The following is a 19,044-nucleotide window of genomic DNA, read 5'->3' as shown; positions in this document are numbered from 1 at the left end:
AATGTACATGGGAGGAAGGGCTATATCTACCCTGCTTCATTCTCTCCTCTCACACACCAAAGATTGTTTATACCAGTGACCTGTTATACTTGGCTCCATTTTCTAACCTGACAGATGCTGCACACTCTGCATATGTGGGAGCAGATTCCTATACAAATATTCATCCACATGCAAGTATGCAGCTCTAAAAAAAAAAATAAAAAATGAAAGTCTTTCAAGGTAGGAACCATGAGTACAACACCACATCCTCTCCCAGTGGGAAGCATCACGGGTTCCTTGAAGCCCGGTTTACCCTTTTTGCCTTTGCGTACATACACTAAGTTCTAAAAACATGTGTGATGAGTATGAACGTGCTGCCAAAAAACGATGCAGTCTCCAGTCTCTCGGGATGTAACGGCGAACTAGAGCATCCCGATCCCGAGACAGACGAGGCAGACATCATCCCAGACTGATGATGTCATCCCTGTGGAGCACTCCCAGTGCTTTGTCTCTCAGTGGCACTGCAGAGTGCAGCCGCAGGCACACACACATACATACACACCCACCCAAACACACACACACACACACACACACACACACACACCTGTCTGTGACATTCTGCGTTTGTCACTCAGGTTCGGACACTGGTCATGCCAGAGAGAGCTGCTTTTTCTTGGTTTTTAAGCCAAAATGGCGTCCGGCTCGCTGCTGTCTTGGAAAGCTGTGCTCTAACGTAGTCTATTGGCAAGAGGGCAGACAGAGGAGAGAAGGCAGAGACTCCTGCACTCTATAATCCGTTCACAATCACAACCCATGTGCGGTAAACGTACAGCAATTTGTCTTAGTGACATTAACGTAGGACCGGATAGAATATATGTGCTGCACAAGCACATATTGCACAGGAACTCACATTCAGTGCAGACGGACAGTGCAGATCATGCAGTACACATATCACAGCAGATAGTGTAAACACATTCAGCATGTTGTTTCTATGCAAATTTAGGTGGCATGGAATTACAGTACGATTGCGGCTACGGAGGAGGATGTGAAGAGACCTGTAGTGCATGGGAGCTGTGCATAAGACAGTTATACAGAATAGGATCAAAGCAGGAAATAAATTCAGCCGTACAGAGTATGTGTCTGGAATACCTGCTGCTAAAGTGACATAGAGTAGTATATAGGCAATGTGGGAACATCATGAATATTCATGAGGTATTATGAATGTATATAGTGTGTTTTTATTGTAACCCACATTTCTGAAAGGTGGGATCCTTGTTTTGCATATTTATGAAACAGGAGCCTCATCTGAAAGCCCTTTGAAAGAAGGTGAGGATGAGTTTGTCTTAATCGATTCTCATCATACGCTATTCGTTCGTTCTTGCTTTTCAGAGAGAGGTGCTTTAAAATTTCTCACTAAATATTACGAGAGGGCGATGTGCTTATTTGTCCCTGCATTTTTCTCAATTTCATAGCCTTTTTTATTTGTTTGTTTTGTTAGCCAGGGATTTAACTTGCTATCCATAAGGGAGGTGTTATTACAGGCCTCAGTCATTGCTCGCTCCTTCTGGCCAAGAACAATGTATTTTCTTTGTCAGTTTAGCCTCATTTGCTCTAAATGTGTGACACATCGGTGATATTCTCTGTTGTACAACATGGTCAGAACACTTTAGGGCCATTAATGATGCTTACACATCAAGTGTAGTGTTTATGCTCCATCTCGCTGAACAGACAGCCAATCAGTGGCTCTAAATTAGATTTACTTTCATTTCTGAATTTCCCTCAGGGCCGTATGATTCTGTTATCCAACAAACACAACTGCAACTCGGTCCTCTCACAGAGTAGCACAAATATTAGAGTCAGACTGCCTTTGGACATGTGAACGGACGAGGCAACCGCACAGAAATATGAAATGTGGGAAAATATCAGAGTGATCGAAAAACACAACACAACATTAAATATGCGAAACTGTTGCAATTTCTTTGTTTATGCGTGCATTAATCGCCTCCATTTATGCACCATTTGCATTAGCTGGGTTGTACCGAGCAGCTATAACTACGCACTGTCCACCTCTGATGTTAAGCTGTATAATCAAGACACATTCTTGTAAATGGTGAAGCTTTCCCCGATGGGTTTATTTAGTGTGTTTGATGTCCCTCCAGCTGCAATTTACAGTTGTGTTGGAGCCAACGCCATAAATCCCGTAATCAATTTGATGATGGTATGATTGCTGTACACATAGGAGGAGGCAGTAATGTCAGGCTCTCAGGTTCATGAGACTCCTGGGCTTCATATTTTCTCTCTATTCTCATCCTATTAGAGATTCTGACCCTCCCCCTCCATCCCCCACTTTCTGCTAGCCTCTCTGCCACCACCACCACCACCACCACCCCCTCCCCCTGCCCCCCCCCCTCACACCAACACACACACACTTCTTCGTAGACACACATATAAACACACACGCATGCACTCACTGCACTCTTATTCACTCTCTCTTTCCATCTCTCACACGTTTACATGCATACACGTAGCTCACAGACTGGAGTGTGTGTGTGTGTGTGTGTGTGTGTGTGTGTGTGTATGTGTGTGTATGTGTATGGGGGGGGTTACTGGGCTAGTAGAGACGTGAGGCTTGAAAAACGTGAGAGGAAAAGAGGGAGATGGAGGGTTGACGACTAGAGAGTGTAAAAGAGAGATAGAGAAAGGAAGAGGAGAGTCTTTGAGGTACAATGAAAGCAAAGAGAGACGACTGGAGACCATGAATGCAGCACAGAGGGTAAACGAGTTTGTGTGTGTGTCTAAATGTGTTTGTGTGTGAGTGTGTATGTGTGTGTGTGTGTGTGTGTGTGTGTGTGTGTGTGTGTGTGTGTGTGTGTCGTCTGTCATCCGTGGTGTGTAAGCAGGCATGTGAACGCACAAGTAAGCAAGCTTTTTCTCTCTTCTTCATTTTTCTGTCATTTGCAGCTCTGTGCGTTTGTGACGGCAGCCCTGCGGAGACAAAAGGTGAGGAGCTGTATAGATGTCGGTGTTAGTCAGGTAGAGAGCAGAATAATGGAATCAATACTATTGTCTGTAACCTACCTGCCGCTGGGCTCTCTGTCTGGCCCCGGCATAGACCATCAGAGGGAGAGAGAGAGAGAGAGCTGAGAGGAAGCACAGATTCACTCTGGCCGGGAAAGAAAGAAAAGAAGACGCTGACTTTAAGGTGACTGTCTCTTTTCTTTTTCTTTTCTTTTTTTTTTTTTTAACAATTTCTCTCACAAGGTGAATGTAGATTAAGGATTGTATGTTCATTTTTTTATGCAGAGATGATATGCATTTTTATCTGAAACTTTTTCATCAATAATTCCTCTCTTCTAGCTGTATGTATTTGCTGTATAAATGTGACATTCTGTATGTGTTCGCACACGCTGAAAAGCCTTTCAATTAGCGTCTAGGCTGTGTGTTGTCGACAGGTCATGTCTACGCTTCATGTTTGATTTGCGGCTTGTTTTAATTCTCACTTTTCTTTCACACCTCATATGTAAATCTCAGATAAATATTTGCCTCATTATAATTACCTGTTTTTACATCAGGAAGCTGAATTAGTGAAATCAGCAGCTGTCAAGGAATGGCAGTGTTGTACAATATGCATTTACTCCTGCTGCAATTATCATCAGTGTGTTCTACACAGAAATTTCCATTGCTGTTGTGCTGTGTGATTTGTGCTATGATTAATCCTTTACTGATGCTGACATGAATGGAAGTATTTTAAAGTAAAGCAACGTCACTGCAGACAAATCCATAATTCATTTGTAGGTGAAGTTATGGCAAATATGTGCTATTCTCTCTCAGCTGCCACGTCTGTCACATGCGACATTAACTGAGACGATCTGAAAATCACACCTCTCTTTTTCCAAATTCGTAAGGCCTGCAGCTCATGAAGTCAACCTGTAGGTATACGACTTAATATGCATTAATGCAGTTCAATTTGATGCAGGATGTGACGCAGGCGTTTCGCACCTTTATTCACATTCCCACCGAGGTGTTTTACATGATGAAAACATGTTGCTCCCCCTGACAGATGAGTCACAAAATGTGCTAATTTCCTTTCTCTACAACACATGAACATATTCAGTCTCCCTGAGTCAGTATGTGTCGTTCTGTCTGTCTACCAGTGGGTGGCATCCTCTTGTAATATTTCTACGCAATGAATTTTCTTTCTTTCATCAACAAAAATATACAGGAAGTTTTACACTTTACACTAAAGTGGCATCATATAATTTCATTTACAGGTGGATGGATGCCTTAAACGCCGTCCTTGTCCTGCTCTTCGTGACCCATTGAAACCTAATTTCATCTTCACTGGTAAGCCAGAATGCAGATTCTCTCTTTGCTCCTAATATTGAACTGATATATGATTGTACTGCATGAAGATAATGTCAACCCAGTAAGACCTGCAACTTAGAATGTCTCTGATTGGATACATGTGAACTATAAATGCCTGTAAATTCATGTAAACAGTAACTCCATGTATTTTTTCTTTTCCAGAGAGTTGTGGAGTATTAAACAATCGTACCTCAGAAATGATCAACAACTAAAGATAAATGTGCCTTTCTAATGATGCGTATGTTATATTTATATTGTTATAAAGGGTTAAGGTTAGAGTAGTTATTAAGAATTAAAAATAAATGTCCCTTTTTTGTCATCTAAGTTATGTTGTCGGTTATTATTGCTGCTACTATGTTTCTTATATATGTATATGTATGAACTTGATTTTTAAATCCCTTTTCACTCACTGAGCCTGAAAAGCTATGATACTCTGTAATTTGTCAGTGCTAGCTCAATAAATCATGTTCGAAATGCCCATGACATTTAACAAAAGTTGAATCAATTGTTTCTCCTAAATTAATAGCATTTCCTCCACAATTTGCTCAACTGCTGCACCGCTGAGATTATTTGTGCCTGCTGTGAAAAATATTACCTTGCTTCTGACGGTTACTCTGCAAGACAAAAGAAGAGTGTGGGTAAAACGTAGACAAGTGTGTCGAATATGATTATGTTTTAATTGAACTGATCAGTTTTGCCTCAGATCCGCAGCAAACCAGGAGACCCGTTGGTGCCGCAGAATCCAAATGTCAGATGAGGTCATGTCTTTGTCGCGGTGCTGCGACTCTTTTTTTTAAAATGCGTTTCATCTCAGCGTTGTTGGAGGTTTTTTTGTACATTAACTTGCTCTGTATATAAACCCTCCCTGTGTATTTTAATTTCACAGTATGCCCCTCTGTCCCTGAGACCCTTAACCTGTGAGGTCAAAGCAGGTCACAGGTGAGGTCCTCGGGAACAGGGCTGCATTCAGTTTCAACGTCCTATAAAAAAAGAAGCATTTTTAAAAGTATCGTCACACAATAAATGTCTGTTTCAGTGTTTGATATATCTGTTAATATTCTCACCATTCTTTTAAACTTAAGAAAACCTTCTAATTATACTATGTCACATTTTCTCGGCTGTAATGTATGCTAGTATGCAGCTGTGTCTGTATGTTTCAGTGTGTTGTATGTGTATGTCATGATCAAGACTTGTCAGGTTGACCAAGAAGACGATGACCCCTCCTCCTGCAGCACAGACACTCTCAGGGGGCCAACCCTATTGGCTGGCTTTGTGTCATAGTCCTCAGTGTGGGCCAATAGGAAGACAGCCAAGGGTTGTGACCCCGTCATATAAGTCACCTTCAAAAATCAGTGGAGTTGTTATTTGCATATGTCGTGCATGTTTCTGTATATTGTCTTGAAAAAGTTGCTCTGTTTTGTATCTCTGTATCTCAATAAAATGTGGCAAAAAAAAGTTCTAATGTGTGAATTTATGGAAAAAACATGTCTCTCTGTCTGACACCCAAAATAACACCATGGGTGTTAAATTGCAATCTCCCACTTTAATTTTGCATGAAGCACCAGCTCTTTAATATAAATTGTAATTGATAACATCTTTAGATTATTCCCATTTCTTTTCCTGAATGAAAAACAGTGTGTCATCATTCACATAAATAAAAAGCGTCCTTTCTTTACAACTAGAGATTTTATAAAGCCGTGAATGAGCAGATTTTATGCTCTGGACCTGCATGAAAAGATTTTATCAAAGTGCCCTTGTCGCCACACACATGCTGTATACAAACAGACACAATGAAATGCATCCACAAACACACACACAAACATATTTGGGATTTTCCGTCCGACCATCTGACTAGCTATCTGACTTTGGCAGTCCTGGAGCAGACTCTTGCCTAATATTGATTGGCTTGTCTGTGCGGAGACAGATGAATGCATTAGTACCCAGCTCACCCTGCCACTGGAAATATATTAAGTTCATGTATTAGGCACCCTGTCTGGTTGCCATGGAGATGCACCGGGAGTGAGGGACCGGGGGGTGGGGAGGATGGGAGACGAGTGGGGGATACAGGATGTGATGAGGCAGTCGACTTGATTTGTAGTCCCGCTCCTTCTTCCTCTTCCCCTGCCTCTGTCACTTGTGTGTCCTCTCTTTATCTCTTGCACCTTTCTTTCTCTTCTCAGTGTTTCTTCTCGCTTCATTGTCTCTTTTCCCCTAAAATTCTTTCTCCACTACTTTTCAAATTTTCTAAACTCCACCAGGAAGAATGAGCACTTTCTCTGTCTCGCTGCTAACTATTCTATTGATTTTGTCATCCCTTTTGTTTCTTTTTTTTTTCTCTACTTGGCTTTCATTCTCCATCTCGCCGTCCCTACACCACCAGTTGTTTGATTTCTCTTGGGTTTTTCTTGCCGACACGTTTTCCACTTTATCCCTCCACGTACATAAGCATTTAACTCCCTCTTCATCTGCCTCCACCCCCCACCCCCCACCCCCCTACCGCCGCCGCCTCCCTCCTTGGCTCGCTCCATCTCTGTGCTCTGCAGTAAAACTGGTGCATTGAGGCAGCAGGAAATGGGGACTAGAGACAATAGAATGGAGGGAAGTATAGAGGGGAGTCTGTGTTGCTCTCCTCTCAAACCCAAGTCTGTTGAGAAAAACATGAGGAGAATACTTTCATAATCTTACTTTTAATTACATGTGGCATATGCATATAAAATTCATATTCAAGGCTTTATTTTTCGAGCTTCTCCTGGAACATAAAACCTTGGAACTTCTACATTTGCGGTCACTGTGAGACCAGGATTTGAATAAAAACAATTTACACAGAAACCTTTTTTGAGTTGGATGCTCATATTGGAAAATGTGCACATCTGCTCTGTGGCTCATGTGTTTTAGCTTGCTGTTCAGCACCTCTCTAAGCTGCTATCAATGCTTTGTTGGTGTGCCAGACAGTCTTCGTCTGTGTTGGGGTCACATTTTGACTGAACACAATATTAGAAATGTGGACGCCTGCTTCAGGAAGCTGGACCGTATATTCAACAACAATGAGAGAGTGACTGACGCTGGCAGAGTGGGTGAGGAAAATGTCCAGTTACATACAGTGGGGGGAAGTTGGTTTATACCTGTGTGATATGTGTCCCTCTTCCAGGTAAAGGTTATGACAAACAGCTGAAGGAACTTCTGGATGCAGAGATCCAGCCCATGGTAGAAGAATTCGACAACAAACGGATTAATGGTAACTAAACACCTGCTCTGACAGACACATAACTGCATGAGTAAATCAGTCCTTGGAGCGTCAGAATTGATAAGTAAGGTCAGAAATGGAAGGGAGTTAGAAATGAGAGATTTCAAAATGATGCCCTAAAGCACACTATTCACCAGGATGTGTTGAGCCAAATATTTCTGTCTTCCTCCTCCTCCTCCTCCTCCTCCTCCTCCTCCTCCTCCTGCTCTTCCTTTCCATCTATCAGACACAGTGTATGAGGAAAGGTTGCAGACAGCAGCAGACAATTTCATCGCAGCTGCCTCCAAACTGCCTAGAGGTGAGACATGGTCTCTTCCCCTTTCCTTCATCTTTTCATCTATAGTAAGGCCTATATTAGGTCATTACAGCTCCATCTGATCTCTGTACTCTCTCTGTAATAAGATAGTTACAGCCTTTCAAAAACTGTGGAGATTACAGGAAGCAGTTGGGTTGAACTGACTCATGGATGTTGGTGTTAAATCAAGTCATCTGATCAAAATAAAATTTGGTAATCTGAGTTAACTGTCTTTTGTATTTTTCACAGTCTCTGGATGTTTCCCTCCATGTGGTTAGTGCTTTTATTCTTTTTTTGTCTTTTCAGTATCATAAATTTTGCCGTTAGATGCATGATATCTTAATCCATGTATCATCTTATTAGTTCAATGCCTCCATCAGGTTTTCAGAGTGCAGGTGCAGTATACAACTGTATTACCTGCCAATATGACTCCTGTGAATTCCCTCTCGACTGTCCAAGTGAGTATTAATAATAATCCATCCAACATATTGGATTACTGATACTCTTACATCACAATTTTCAAGTAGGAAAAAAAGGTGTACTAATCCAGACTTGACACATCCTTACATAACTATATTTTCACCTTCATAAGCATCCACTCTTGATCCCTGAAATGCTCCTCTTTTGATCCTTGAAATGCTCTTAGCAGAAAGTCAGGATTTGAAAAAGAGACTGAGGCAAGGTTTTATTTCCACACATTATATCTTTTGCACAGAGCCCCCAAGGTACTCTTTAAGTCCTTGGCTTCTTTATGCAAGGTGACAGTTGACTCCCACACACGACGGTATTCGTATCAACCCTGTACAGCACAGCCACTGTTTAGCATATCATCACTTTTACTCCACTCCTCAGAGACTGGGCTTAAGTATTATCATTAAGGAGGGCTCAGACTGAAAGAGCTGCCCCCCTGTGAATGTTATCTGTACGTGTGTGCCTGTGTGTGTTACTGCCTGTGTGGGTGGCTATATGTTTATTTCAGTTAAAGAAATTAAAGTAATGGAGAACAGCAGGAGCCGAATGTGGTGCGATGTGCCATTTCACCTGCCAAACGACATCGAGGTAATCTGGAGGTTCACAGAAGAGGTATGCTCGGCATATGTTGAACCATTGAGGGTCACTGCAGTACCTTTAAAGGAATAGCTCAATATTTTGGGGAAAAAGGGATATTGACTTTCTTGCCGAGAGTTAGCGGAGAAGATCGATACCAGACCAGATCAATACCGATTTACCAGACAAATATGAGATATTTGTCTGGTAAATAAGGAAGCTGGAGCCACAAGTCGATTATTGGCTGGACCGCAACAACAATGGGACCAGCCCTATAATTGCGAATGTCCGTCACTGACTGACTGACTGACTGACTAACTGAGTTGAGTGATATTTCCGCCATTGGTCAGCCGAATGCCACGTGACTGAGTTAGAGTTTCCCCATTGGCTTATGCTAAGCTAAGCTAACCAGCTGCTGACTGTAGCTTTATATTTACCAGTGGTAAATATATAGGTAGCATTTCTCTTATCTAGCTGTCGGCAAGAAAGCTGATTCCAAAATGTAAAACTATTCTTCTAACACTGCATAGTTTTTTTTTTGGTCATATTAAATTTGTCATTGCACACATTAGAATAAGTGATCCCTGTGTTCAGTACATGTAAGCGGAAAGTATTCATTCCCTACAGGTGAAAACCCAGCAGGTGGATCAGTTTAAAGAAGTGACTGCAGGGGTGGACAGGCTCTATTCTATCCCTTCAACCAGCTTGCAGCATCAGGGCACCTACCTGTGTGAGATCTACTCAGGCCAGCGCTCTATTGTGAGACTATACTACTATATCACAGGTAACAAGATACACCACTTTTGGGAAAAAGAATTGGACATTGTGATTGCTGTTGATCAATGGGAGAATATTTGTACTGGGACATAAAACAACTCCTTCAAACATAAGGAGAAAATATACTTAGAAGGTTCAGATATAGCAATTAAGTACCTGAAGTAAATATATTAAATAGGGTTTGTCTTTGTCATTTAAGTGTTTGAAGGAATGTGGAAAAATTAATGTTAAAATCATTTTGGGTACAGATTTAAGTTTTTAAAAAAAAATCTCATTAGATGTAATGTTTTCTGAGGTAACAGATAAAGATGTTTATTTTATGAATATTGAGGATAAAAAGTAATAAGAAGACACTGGAGGCAAAAGGGGAGCCCAACCATAGAAGAAAATGGAAACAGCAAATTAAAGACATGGAGAAAAACGCTCATATAAAATCTATAAAATACTGATTGTATTGAAACAAATTGGGCTAATTAGTTTCACTAGTAAAACCATAGAGAATTAAATTAATCTGTACACATATATATGACATATATATAGATTTATCCATATGCATGTATGTGTGTATATAGGTATATATAAGTACTCATGTATTTTTGTATTAGGTTTAATGTAAATGCCTACTGGACTTAAACATTTTTGGATATAAATGTCCTTTTCTTTTGGGTTCCTTATTCGTTTCTATTTCTACCATCATCTATTTACTTTATATGAGTCCCTGTATTCCTTCTCTTCATCTCTCTCTCTAAGTGACCCCCCAGGTTGTGGCAGGCCACACAGAGCTGCAGGAGATATTCGACCTGTCTCTGCTCCCAGGAGGGCGGTTACTCCCTGCGCCTGGTGGTCCTCCCAGCTTCCCCCTCCTCCCTTCACCACTGCTTCTCACAGCCTGTTTAACTGCTTCACTGCTGCTGCTACTCCTCTCCCTAGGGTAAAACAAAACTATTATTTGCACAATATGAAATATAAACAGCATAGAAACTTAAACTTAAGATGCCCTTTGCCAGGTTATATTTATATAGGGTATATATTTGTGTGTGTGTAGCTATAGATTTATATGTGCATACATACATATATACATACACAAACATATATATAGAGAGAGAGATTGTATATGTAAATATATACATATATTAGTTGCTCTTTCCCACTTTCTCTTTGGTTGTTTCAGGGTTCTGTATTGGTCATTAATACCAGAGCACCCAAGTCTCTCGGAACCAGCAGATGGAGATGAAGATTTAGGATTTTGAGAGTCAGAAAGCCACATGTAGTGCAATAAAGGTATTTCAACAAGCCTCTGGTCTTCGAGAGAGTGTTACGTCATAGTTTACAGAAAACCTGTGTGTGACTCCTTCCACCACTAGAGGGCAGGATGTACATTTTTATCAGTGGTGCTTGGTCTACACTTTGCTGCATGTGCAGTGACAACCACATTTATTCTCTCTCTAATTTGTCAGTTGAAAGTAGCACTACCAGTTCACTGACTCACTTACTGTACGAACCGTAAGTGAATTTTGCACAAATTCCAAAGAACTACAAAATTTACAAGGGAAATATTTTACTTTTTATTCCACTAATTGTATCCTACAGTTGTAGTAAGTTTTATATACAAAAGCATATGACAAGCTCATAAAATATGATGCATAAATGCAGACTGAATAGCCAATAGTAATAAGTATTTAAAACAAGCTCCACTTCAGCCAGCTACAACAAAAGTATCCTGCATTAAAATGCTGTTTGGTCATAAGGAATCATAAGCCACTAATATAATATGTAGATAATTGTTACTCTCGAAAAATGACCCCTCAGCAAAATGAATACTTTAAGCACATTTTGTTGATAACACTCTTGTATTTTTACCAACGTAACTTTTTAATGCAGGACCTTCACTTGCAATAGATAATTTTTGCAACGCGTTATAATGATGCTACTTTTACTTAGGTAAAGAATCTTAATACTTTGTCCATAAATAAGATTAGTGATGATGCAGTTATATTAGATGCTTTGAGGCTCTTGTATGGGTAAAGGGTAACGAAAATATGGAAAGAACAGCTAAGATGGCTTTGTATTCAGACAGACGGACGCTGATGTGCATATTGCCAGTAAGAGATGCAGAAGCATCGTCATGTCCAATTTCATCCAACAACCAGTATTAGAAGGATTGGGACAGAGTGAATGGGAATCAAGCCTTTGGTCAGGACAGGAAGCAGAGCTGTGATGAAAAGGGAGGTATCATGGTATCGACAGTTGTATTGATAAGTAAAAAACTAGAAATTATAGTGGTGAATTAGTGAGCACCATAGTCAAATTGGCAAGAATAAAAGAAAAGAAAACTTCCATTATTCCACTTGACTGTGTGAAAGGATACACTTACACACTCAATCCTTTAGGTGACCACTAGGAGGCAGCAACACACACATATACACACACACACACACACACACACACACACACACACACACACACACACACACACACACACTTCTCCTCCAGATATCACACGAAGATGTCATCCCAGACATATTACAACATATCCATCTTGAATCTTCATTGAACTTTAATGTTATATTTACATTGTGTCGCATGTGGTCCAGAGAATATTTGGTTGCTAAAACGACAAAGACACCATCTCCCAAAACAAATCTGAATCACATATGAGGATGGGGAAGTGCTACAATTGCAAAATGTATTATTCCTAAAATGTGACACTGTAGTCATACTGTATATTTGCTGATAAGTATACATTGCTAAAGTGGTCAAAGCTGAATGCCTCACCCTCTGATGTCAGAGTTTGCCATTGTGGACTGGTTAAGAGTGAGTGACAGAAGTTATTACGTAAAAAATTCCACTTATCCTGTTGCACCCTGGTCATTATAACCTGAAAACACCACTCAGGGTGGAAAAAATTGCAGAAATCACTGGTGTGTACCTCTGACCTTTCATGAGGATTTTTTACATACTTTGCCTGTCCTTTGAAACAGCGGTGGCAGGTAACAACTTTTTGCTTCGGGTCAATATGAATTTAACTCAAACACTCCAATCTTTCTGTCACACTGAGACACACAAACACAAAAGATCACATGATCCCATGGGCACACACTCCTATGCAGAATAGTTAGCAGCGAGACAGAGAAAGTGCTCATTCTTCCTGGTGGAGTTTAGAAAATTTGAAAAGTAGTGGAGAAAGAATTTTAGGGGAAAAGAGACAATGAAGCGAGAAGAAACACTGAGAAGAGAAAGAAAGGTGCAAGAGATAAAGTAGGACAGATGTCAGTGAAAGGTCAATACACTGTGCAGAAAAACAAAAATGTACATTTCTTTTTTCCCTCTATCATTCGGAAGAATTAATGAATTAAATTTTTATGTTATTGTCACAAATCATTTGTGTAGTTGCCATTTTCCAACATTTTCCATTTTCATTTTTGCTTATATGCTGAGCACCTGCACTCATATGAATTTTTTACATGCCACCACTATGGTTGCTATGGATGGAGAGACCTGGATGCCAGATAGAAACAAACTAACGTCTTTAAAAAATAAGAGCCACCTTAATCAAGAACACTGTGGTATACCAGACAATCATTGGCCTGTGGATAACGAAATGTTGCTGGAACATTTTCTGAGACATATACTGTATGTTCAGTATATATGCTTAATATAGCTCCTCACTCTGGACCAGTTCTCTAGCCAGTTCAGTCTGAAATTGCATTCAGCCACTAGACATCAGTGATATATATGTGACATTTTATTCTTGTCCTTGCATTTTTTGCTTTGTATTTTTTTTTATCAACTTTTGTCTCTTCTTTTTGTGTTTGCACCCCATGCCATGGTAAAATATTCCCACCTGCTGCAGGTCTTTTTTTTTTTTTTACAAATGACTCTAATGCTCTGCCATGTCTGTGATGTCTATGTTCACAATTGACATTAAGCATGATGCTCTTGACCTCTCGCCTTGACACTGACATATTGTATCTTGCTGAAAGATAGGGGCTCAGATTTGGGTCAGTAAGAGTTTACGCCTGTGGTGATGTTCACAAATAAACAACTTTTGTAAACCCGTAAAATAAATCTGCATGAGAAACTCAAGTTTGTGCATGTGTAAAAAAGATTTGTATTTGAAAAAAAAGACTCTTGAATAAAAGATGATATCAGTGGTGAGGTTACACAAAGACACTGTGAAGAGAGAAGTGCTTCTGTGAACATTTGTGTACAGGTGCAAAGCAGAAAACTGCTTGTAAAACTTAAAGTTCCTACTCTACGTGTGACACTGAAGATATAAGTATGACTTTTGACTCTGACTGGACAGTGACAGTCCAATCATTAAGCAGAGTCCACTCAGAGGGTTCCGTTATCTTCATCTTCATCAGGTCCTGAAACCTGATACTGCATCATCGATACTTTCAAACTTTATGCGTTAAGACTGGAAACATTTTTGATTTACTGTGCCAAAAGTATTGCTGGCAGGGATTTCTTATCCACTCTGCTGCTCAACATTGCCTTATCTTTGGAGCTGCAGAGCTGCATTTACTTTCACTTAGCCATGAGACCAAGATCACATGGACAACAGTCAATAAGTCCCCAAAAAGAGAAGAGAACAGCATGTTTGAAGCTTGTACACTTTGATACCCAGTAAATTAGACACACAGAAGCAAACAGTCATGTTACTGACGAGTGTTGTGCTACAAAGTAATTTACTTCTTCCTTATTAGATGCAATGAGAACCTCCTGTTTTGTTCTGATACCTGCATAGCAACAGACTGAAACCACAGTTAGTGGTTCCAGGTACTAGAAGGGCGTGTCAAATAGCTCAGGCACAGCCTGATCTCATTGACATCACCCCACACCAATACCTGCATTTCCCTGGAGACTACAGTCCTCATACTTAGTGAGAAAGGGACTCTCATCTGATAGCGATAACACACAACATCAAAGATTTCTACTAAAAGAAAACTAAAAGAAAAGACTGTTATTAAAAGAAATCCCAGACAGGGATTTTTGAAACACTGATGTGATTAGTCTAGATACCTCCAGGGTACCACTAAAGGATTTTGGTCTAAAAGTATCATATTTAAATATGTTGAGTCTAAGGATAGAGGAATCAGTCTATACAATACCAGCTATTTCTCAGTTTCTTTATGGGCATGAGCTGCTGCTTTTAGTGAAATGTTTTCACAACTATTGATTGAGTGTCTTATAATTTGAAACATAAAAATGGTGGCCAGTGACTGAATCTTAATGGCTTTAATGATCTCTTGACTTTTCTGTATCAAGCAGCAGGTCAAAGTTGTCACTCTACATTTCAGTTTTAAACTAACAAATGTATTTCCTGCAGCAGTTTACAAAGAAACTGGGTCTCATGACAGCAACCCAAACTCTTATAATCCTAGACAAATTTTCAGTGGTGGAAAGTAACTTCAGTACCTTTACTCAAGTACTGTCTGTCATGGTTTGCCATGACAGACACTTTTTGTTAGTTTGTTTGGATTTTGTTACTTCCTGTTTTATTTTGTAGTTGGTTTCCTTGTGTGTCTCAATGTTACTTCCTGTCTTGGTCCTGTCTCTGTTTGGTGATTGTCTGCCCTGCTCTAATGTGTTTCACCTGTGTTCAATCACCTTTGCCTCCCTTGTGTCTATATAGTCTTTGTGCTCCCCTTTGTCTGTGTTGGTTCATCTGTTCATGTCTGGTATGTCTTCGGTCTGTTCATGTTGCCTGTTCATGTCGGCTGTGGTATCCCCTGTGTCGCCGGTTGTTGTTCCTTGTGTGCCCTCGTGCTTCGGTTTCCTGTTCTGCTGGCTCACCAGTAAGTTCTTCTGTTAATAAACATTTTTTGCACCTCATTCCCCTGTGTTGGCTGCATTTGGGTCCAGCCTTACCCGCACCATGACACTGTGCTTAAGTACAACTTTGATGTAGTTGAACTTTAATCAAGTATTTCCATTTTGTGCCACTTTATACTTCTGTTGCACTACATGTCAGAGAGAAATAAGATATAACTTTCACTAAAAGTGGATTTATACACTGTGGTGTTGCTGTTTTTTTTTTTTCCATATTTTACTCTGTGATTTGATCACATAGCTGTCACAGTTCATTCAGGCATTCCTTCACTCTCTGCCTGCCACACCCTCCAACACTAGTTTTCCTGCCTTTCATCCACCTGACTCTTCCCCCACACACCTACTCACTTGTTCCCAATTCCCTAATCAGCTCGTTGTATTTATACCACCCCATTTCCACTCTCGCCCGCCACATTGTCTATTGTACTTTCCCCATTGTAGCAGTCCAGCCTTCCTTGCCTGCTTTTGACTAACTGCCTGTTTTTGGATTGATTTATCTGGGTGCCCGTTACCAGCCACTGCCCAGGCCCTGCCACACACACACACACACACACACACACACACACACACACACACACACACACACACACACACCCACACACCCACCATCAGGGGCCCCACTTAGGGGGGGTTTATGGGTGTCATTGCAAAGTGGGCCATCGGGGGCCCCTTCTCCGAAATTGTTTTCGAGGGCCCGAAACCATTGCCTGGTTTTCACTCTGCTGATGGTGCACCTCTGCCTAAGCCTTTAACTGTGTCTGAGTCATGTTATTGCACCTCAACCTGAGCTGTGACAAAAAGCGTGCCGTACACCATGGAACAATCCAAACATTTAGTTTTAACTGTTTTCCAGCAGTAGTATTTTAATGCTCTCAGACATGTGATTCAGATGGAACGCCTTCCCTTTAGAAATAACTCCAAGCCTTGTCAACATTTTTTTAACCTTGTCTGCAATACATGACAAACTGACTTAGGCTATAGATGCAACCATACTGTTGTACAACTCTACAGCTAATAGAGATGATGCTCTTTAACGATGAAAATAAATCATTGTAAAATATCAGTTTACTGTTCATTATCATACATTGTCTGTCTGTTTTATAGGGAGTATTAAATGAATGAACAAGGGGATGATTTTGGACACCGCCTAAGTTGACTGGCCAACAAAGTAGAAGATGAACCACTGATAATCTAAAGTTGGTTTTGCTTTTATTCTACAATCTTGAGATTAATATGATTTTCTTCCAGTTCACTCTGTACAAAGACAGCATAGTCAGTTCCTGTGTAAATAAATGTGCTTTACACCTCAGGAAGAGAAGTCCTTGGTACCGCCAAAGGCCTGAACGATCATATTTTATCTCGTATGTTATCATCTTTCTGGACCTGTGGAGCTCTGCAGAATGTAGTTTCACTTTTGAGTTAAGTTTTCTCCTCAGATAACAAGTAAGAGGCCAATTCCAACAAGGCCAACGAGACAGTCTTTCTGTGAAAATGTAGAAGCATCTTTGACTATTTAGGGCACAATGGATGCCAAAAACTCAAAACATGTAGATTAAGGTCATCTTTGATCTTTTTGTTAGTGAACAGAGTCGAGCTACTTTTGGGAAATCATGCACTGTTGAGTTGATGTTGATACAAAGTGAGATCGTATTTCACGTTCTCAGCCACTGTAGGATCAGTGACAGGACATAATCAGATGACTCGCTATCTGTAAAGCTCCAACACAGTTTGGAACTCGCACCAGTTTGATCACAAAGAGAGAGATGAGGATGCAAGATTAAAAATTCACCTATTGATAAAGACAAAAACGAACAGAGAAAACAACAGAGACACAATCACGCAAACACCACAGGATGTTATTACAGCAGTGGGAGGGAGGTTCTCCTTATAAAGAACTAGTTCTCCATTAGAAAGACAATTAATGAGGACTCAAAATCAGAACTCCAGAGTAACTGTTTGACTGTAAATACAGACACAGAGAGGATGGTAATGGAGGGGTAAAAAAGATTCTGTGGTACAGCTTCTGCAGGATTTTACAAAATGTTCTATGCTTTACTAAATGTTTTGTGATACAGAACTATCAGGTGAAAGACATTCATTTTTTCCTGTGGTGTTCCTGAGTGCAGTTTAACAAGTGTAATGTAAAATAGAATGTATAAAGTATGAACAACAATCTCAAGCAAAAATATATTTTAGATCAAATTAATTATTCAGAACTAGAGTGAAATCAAGTGAAATAAGCAATTACAAATCATTGTAAATTATGATATGACTAATTAAGGCTTCAAGTATAATAAAATGATGTGTATGTGGCAATTCATACATTTAACAGTCTTCTCTTAGGTTTAGGTTTATATTCTGGGAAGCCAACAGTGTGTAGCAATGGGGTAGGTTTGGCCTTCAAAACCCAGAACCTTCTCACTGTGAGCAACAGTTCTAACCACGGCACCACCATGCTGCCCCATGAATAAATCTCATAGTATAGTAGGTAATAAAAAGTCATGGTACAATAAGGCATAAAAAGTCATAAAAGTAAGGCATAAAAATGCAAAAAAAACCCATCATACTATAGTAAGACATGACTACATCATAAAACGTCACAGCATAGTAAGGCATGAAACTAGCGTAAAACGTCATAGTATATTAAGGCATAAAATGCAATAAAAACATCATAGTATAGTTAGTCATAAAAATGCATAAAAACCACATAGTATAGTAAGGCATAAAAATATTTTAAAAACCACATAGTATAGTAATGCATAAAAACCTGAAAATACGTCATAGTATAGTAATGCATAAAAATGCAAAGAAACGTCATAGTATAGTTGGAAATAAAAATGTCATAAAACGTCATAGTAGAGTAAGGCATAAAAATGGCACAAAACATCACATTATAGTAAGGCATGACAATGCCATAAAAGGTAATTTTATAGTAAGGTATAAAATGTCATAGTAAAGTAAGGCATAAAAAACAAAAAAACTTCATAGTACAGTAAGGCATAAAAATGTGTGAAAAAGACATAGTATAGTGAGGCATAATAATGGCATCAAACGTCGTAGTGTAGGTAGACATAAAAATGTCAAAAAAATGTCATAGGCATGAAAACATCATAAAACCTTAATTTTTATAATAAGGCATAAAAATGAAATGGAAAAAAAAACCCCGTCATGGCTGAGGAAAGGCATAAATCGTATCATAGTATGGTTAGGCACAAAAACATCATAGCATAGTAATGCATGAATCATCATAGTTATAATTAGGCTTAAAAATGTCAAAATATAGTAGGCACACAAATGTCATAGTATATAGTAGGGCATAAAAAAGTGTATGGCATAAAAACGTCATAGTATATTAAGGCAGTTAACCTTATATATGTCTTTGGACTGTGGGAGGAAGCAAGAGTACCCGGAGAGAACCCATGCAGGCACAGGGAGAACATGCAAACTCCCCACAGAAAGGCCCCAGGCCCAGGGTTCGAACGCAGAACCTTCTCACTGTGAG

General features: G+C 39.8%; 1 protein-coding gene across 1 annotated transcript; it reads left to right on the top strand.

The window, feature by feature from the left end:
* The first annotated feature begins 6,346 nt into the window (after window positions 1-6,346).
* Window positions 6,347-10,642, top strand: spaca6 (sperm acrosome associated 6). Its single transcript, XM_022761942.1, has 9 exons — window positions 6,347-6,363; window positions 7,240-7,418; window positions 7,493-7,579; window positions 7,815-7,886; window positions 8,133-8,156; window positions 8,264-8,341; window positions 8,863-8,966; window positions 9,558-9,714; window positions 10,458-10,642. The coding sequence occupies exons 1-9, from the start codon at window positions 6,347-6,349 to the stop codon at window positions 10,640-10,642; spliced, it is 903 nt and encodes a 300-aa protein (XP_022617663.1).
* Window positions 10,643-19,044: the final 8,402 nt, after the last annotated feature.

Source organism: Seriola dumerili, unplaced genomic scaffold, assembly GCF_002260705.1.
Source record: "Seriola dumerili isolate Sdu_G_001 unplaced genomic scaffold, Sdu_1.0 BDQW01000433.1, whole genome shotgun sequence".
In the NCBI taxonomy this organism is placed as follows: Eukaryota; Metazoa; Chordata; class Actinopteri; order Carangiformes; family Carangidae; genus Seriola; species Seriola dumerili.
This window is presented reverse-complemented; position numbering and strand designations above follow the sequence as displayed.

Bases quoted from the DNA above. Each gene is read 5' to 3' on its own strand.
- spaca6 (XM_022761942.1), top strand. The intron at 7,580-7,814 runs GTAACTAAACAC...TCCATCTATCAG, and splicing joins CGACAACAAACGGATTAATG to ACACAGTGTATGAGGAAAGG. The intron at 8,342-8,862 runs GTGAGTATTAAT...TGTTTATTTCAG, and splicing joins ATTCCCTCTCGACTGTCCAA to TTAAAGAAATTAAAGTAATG.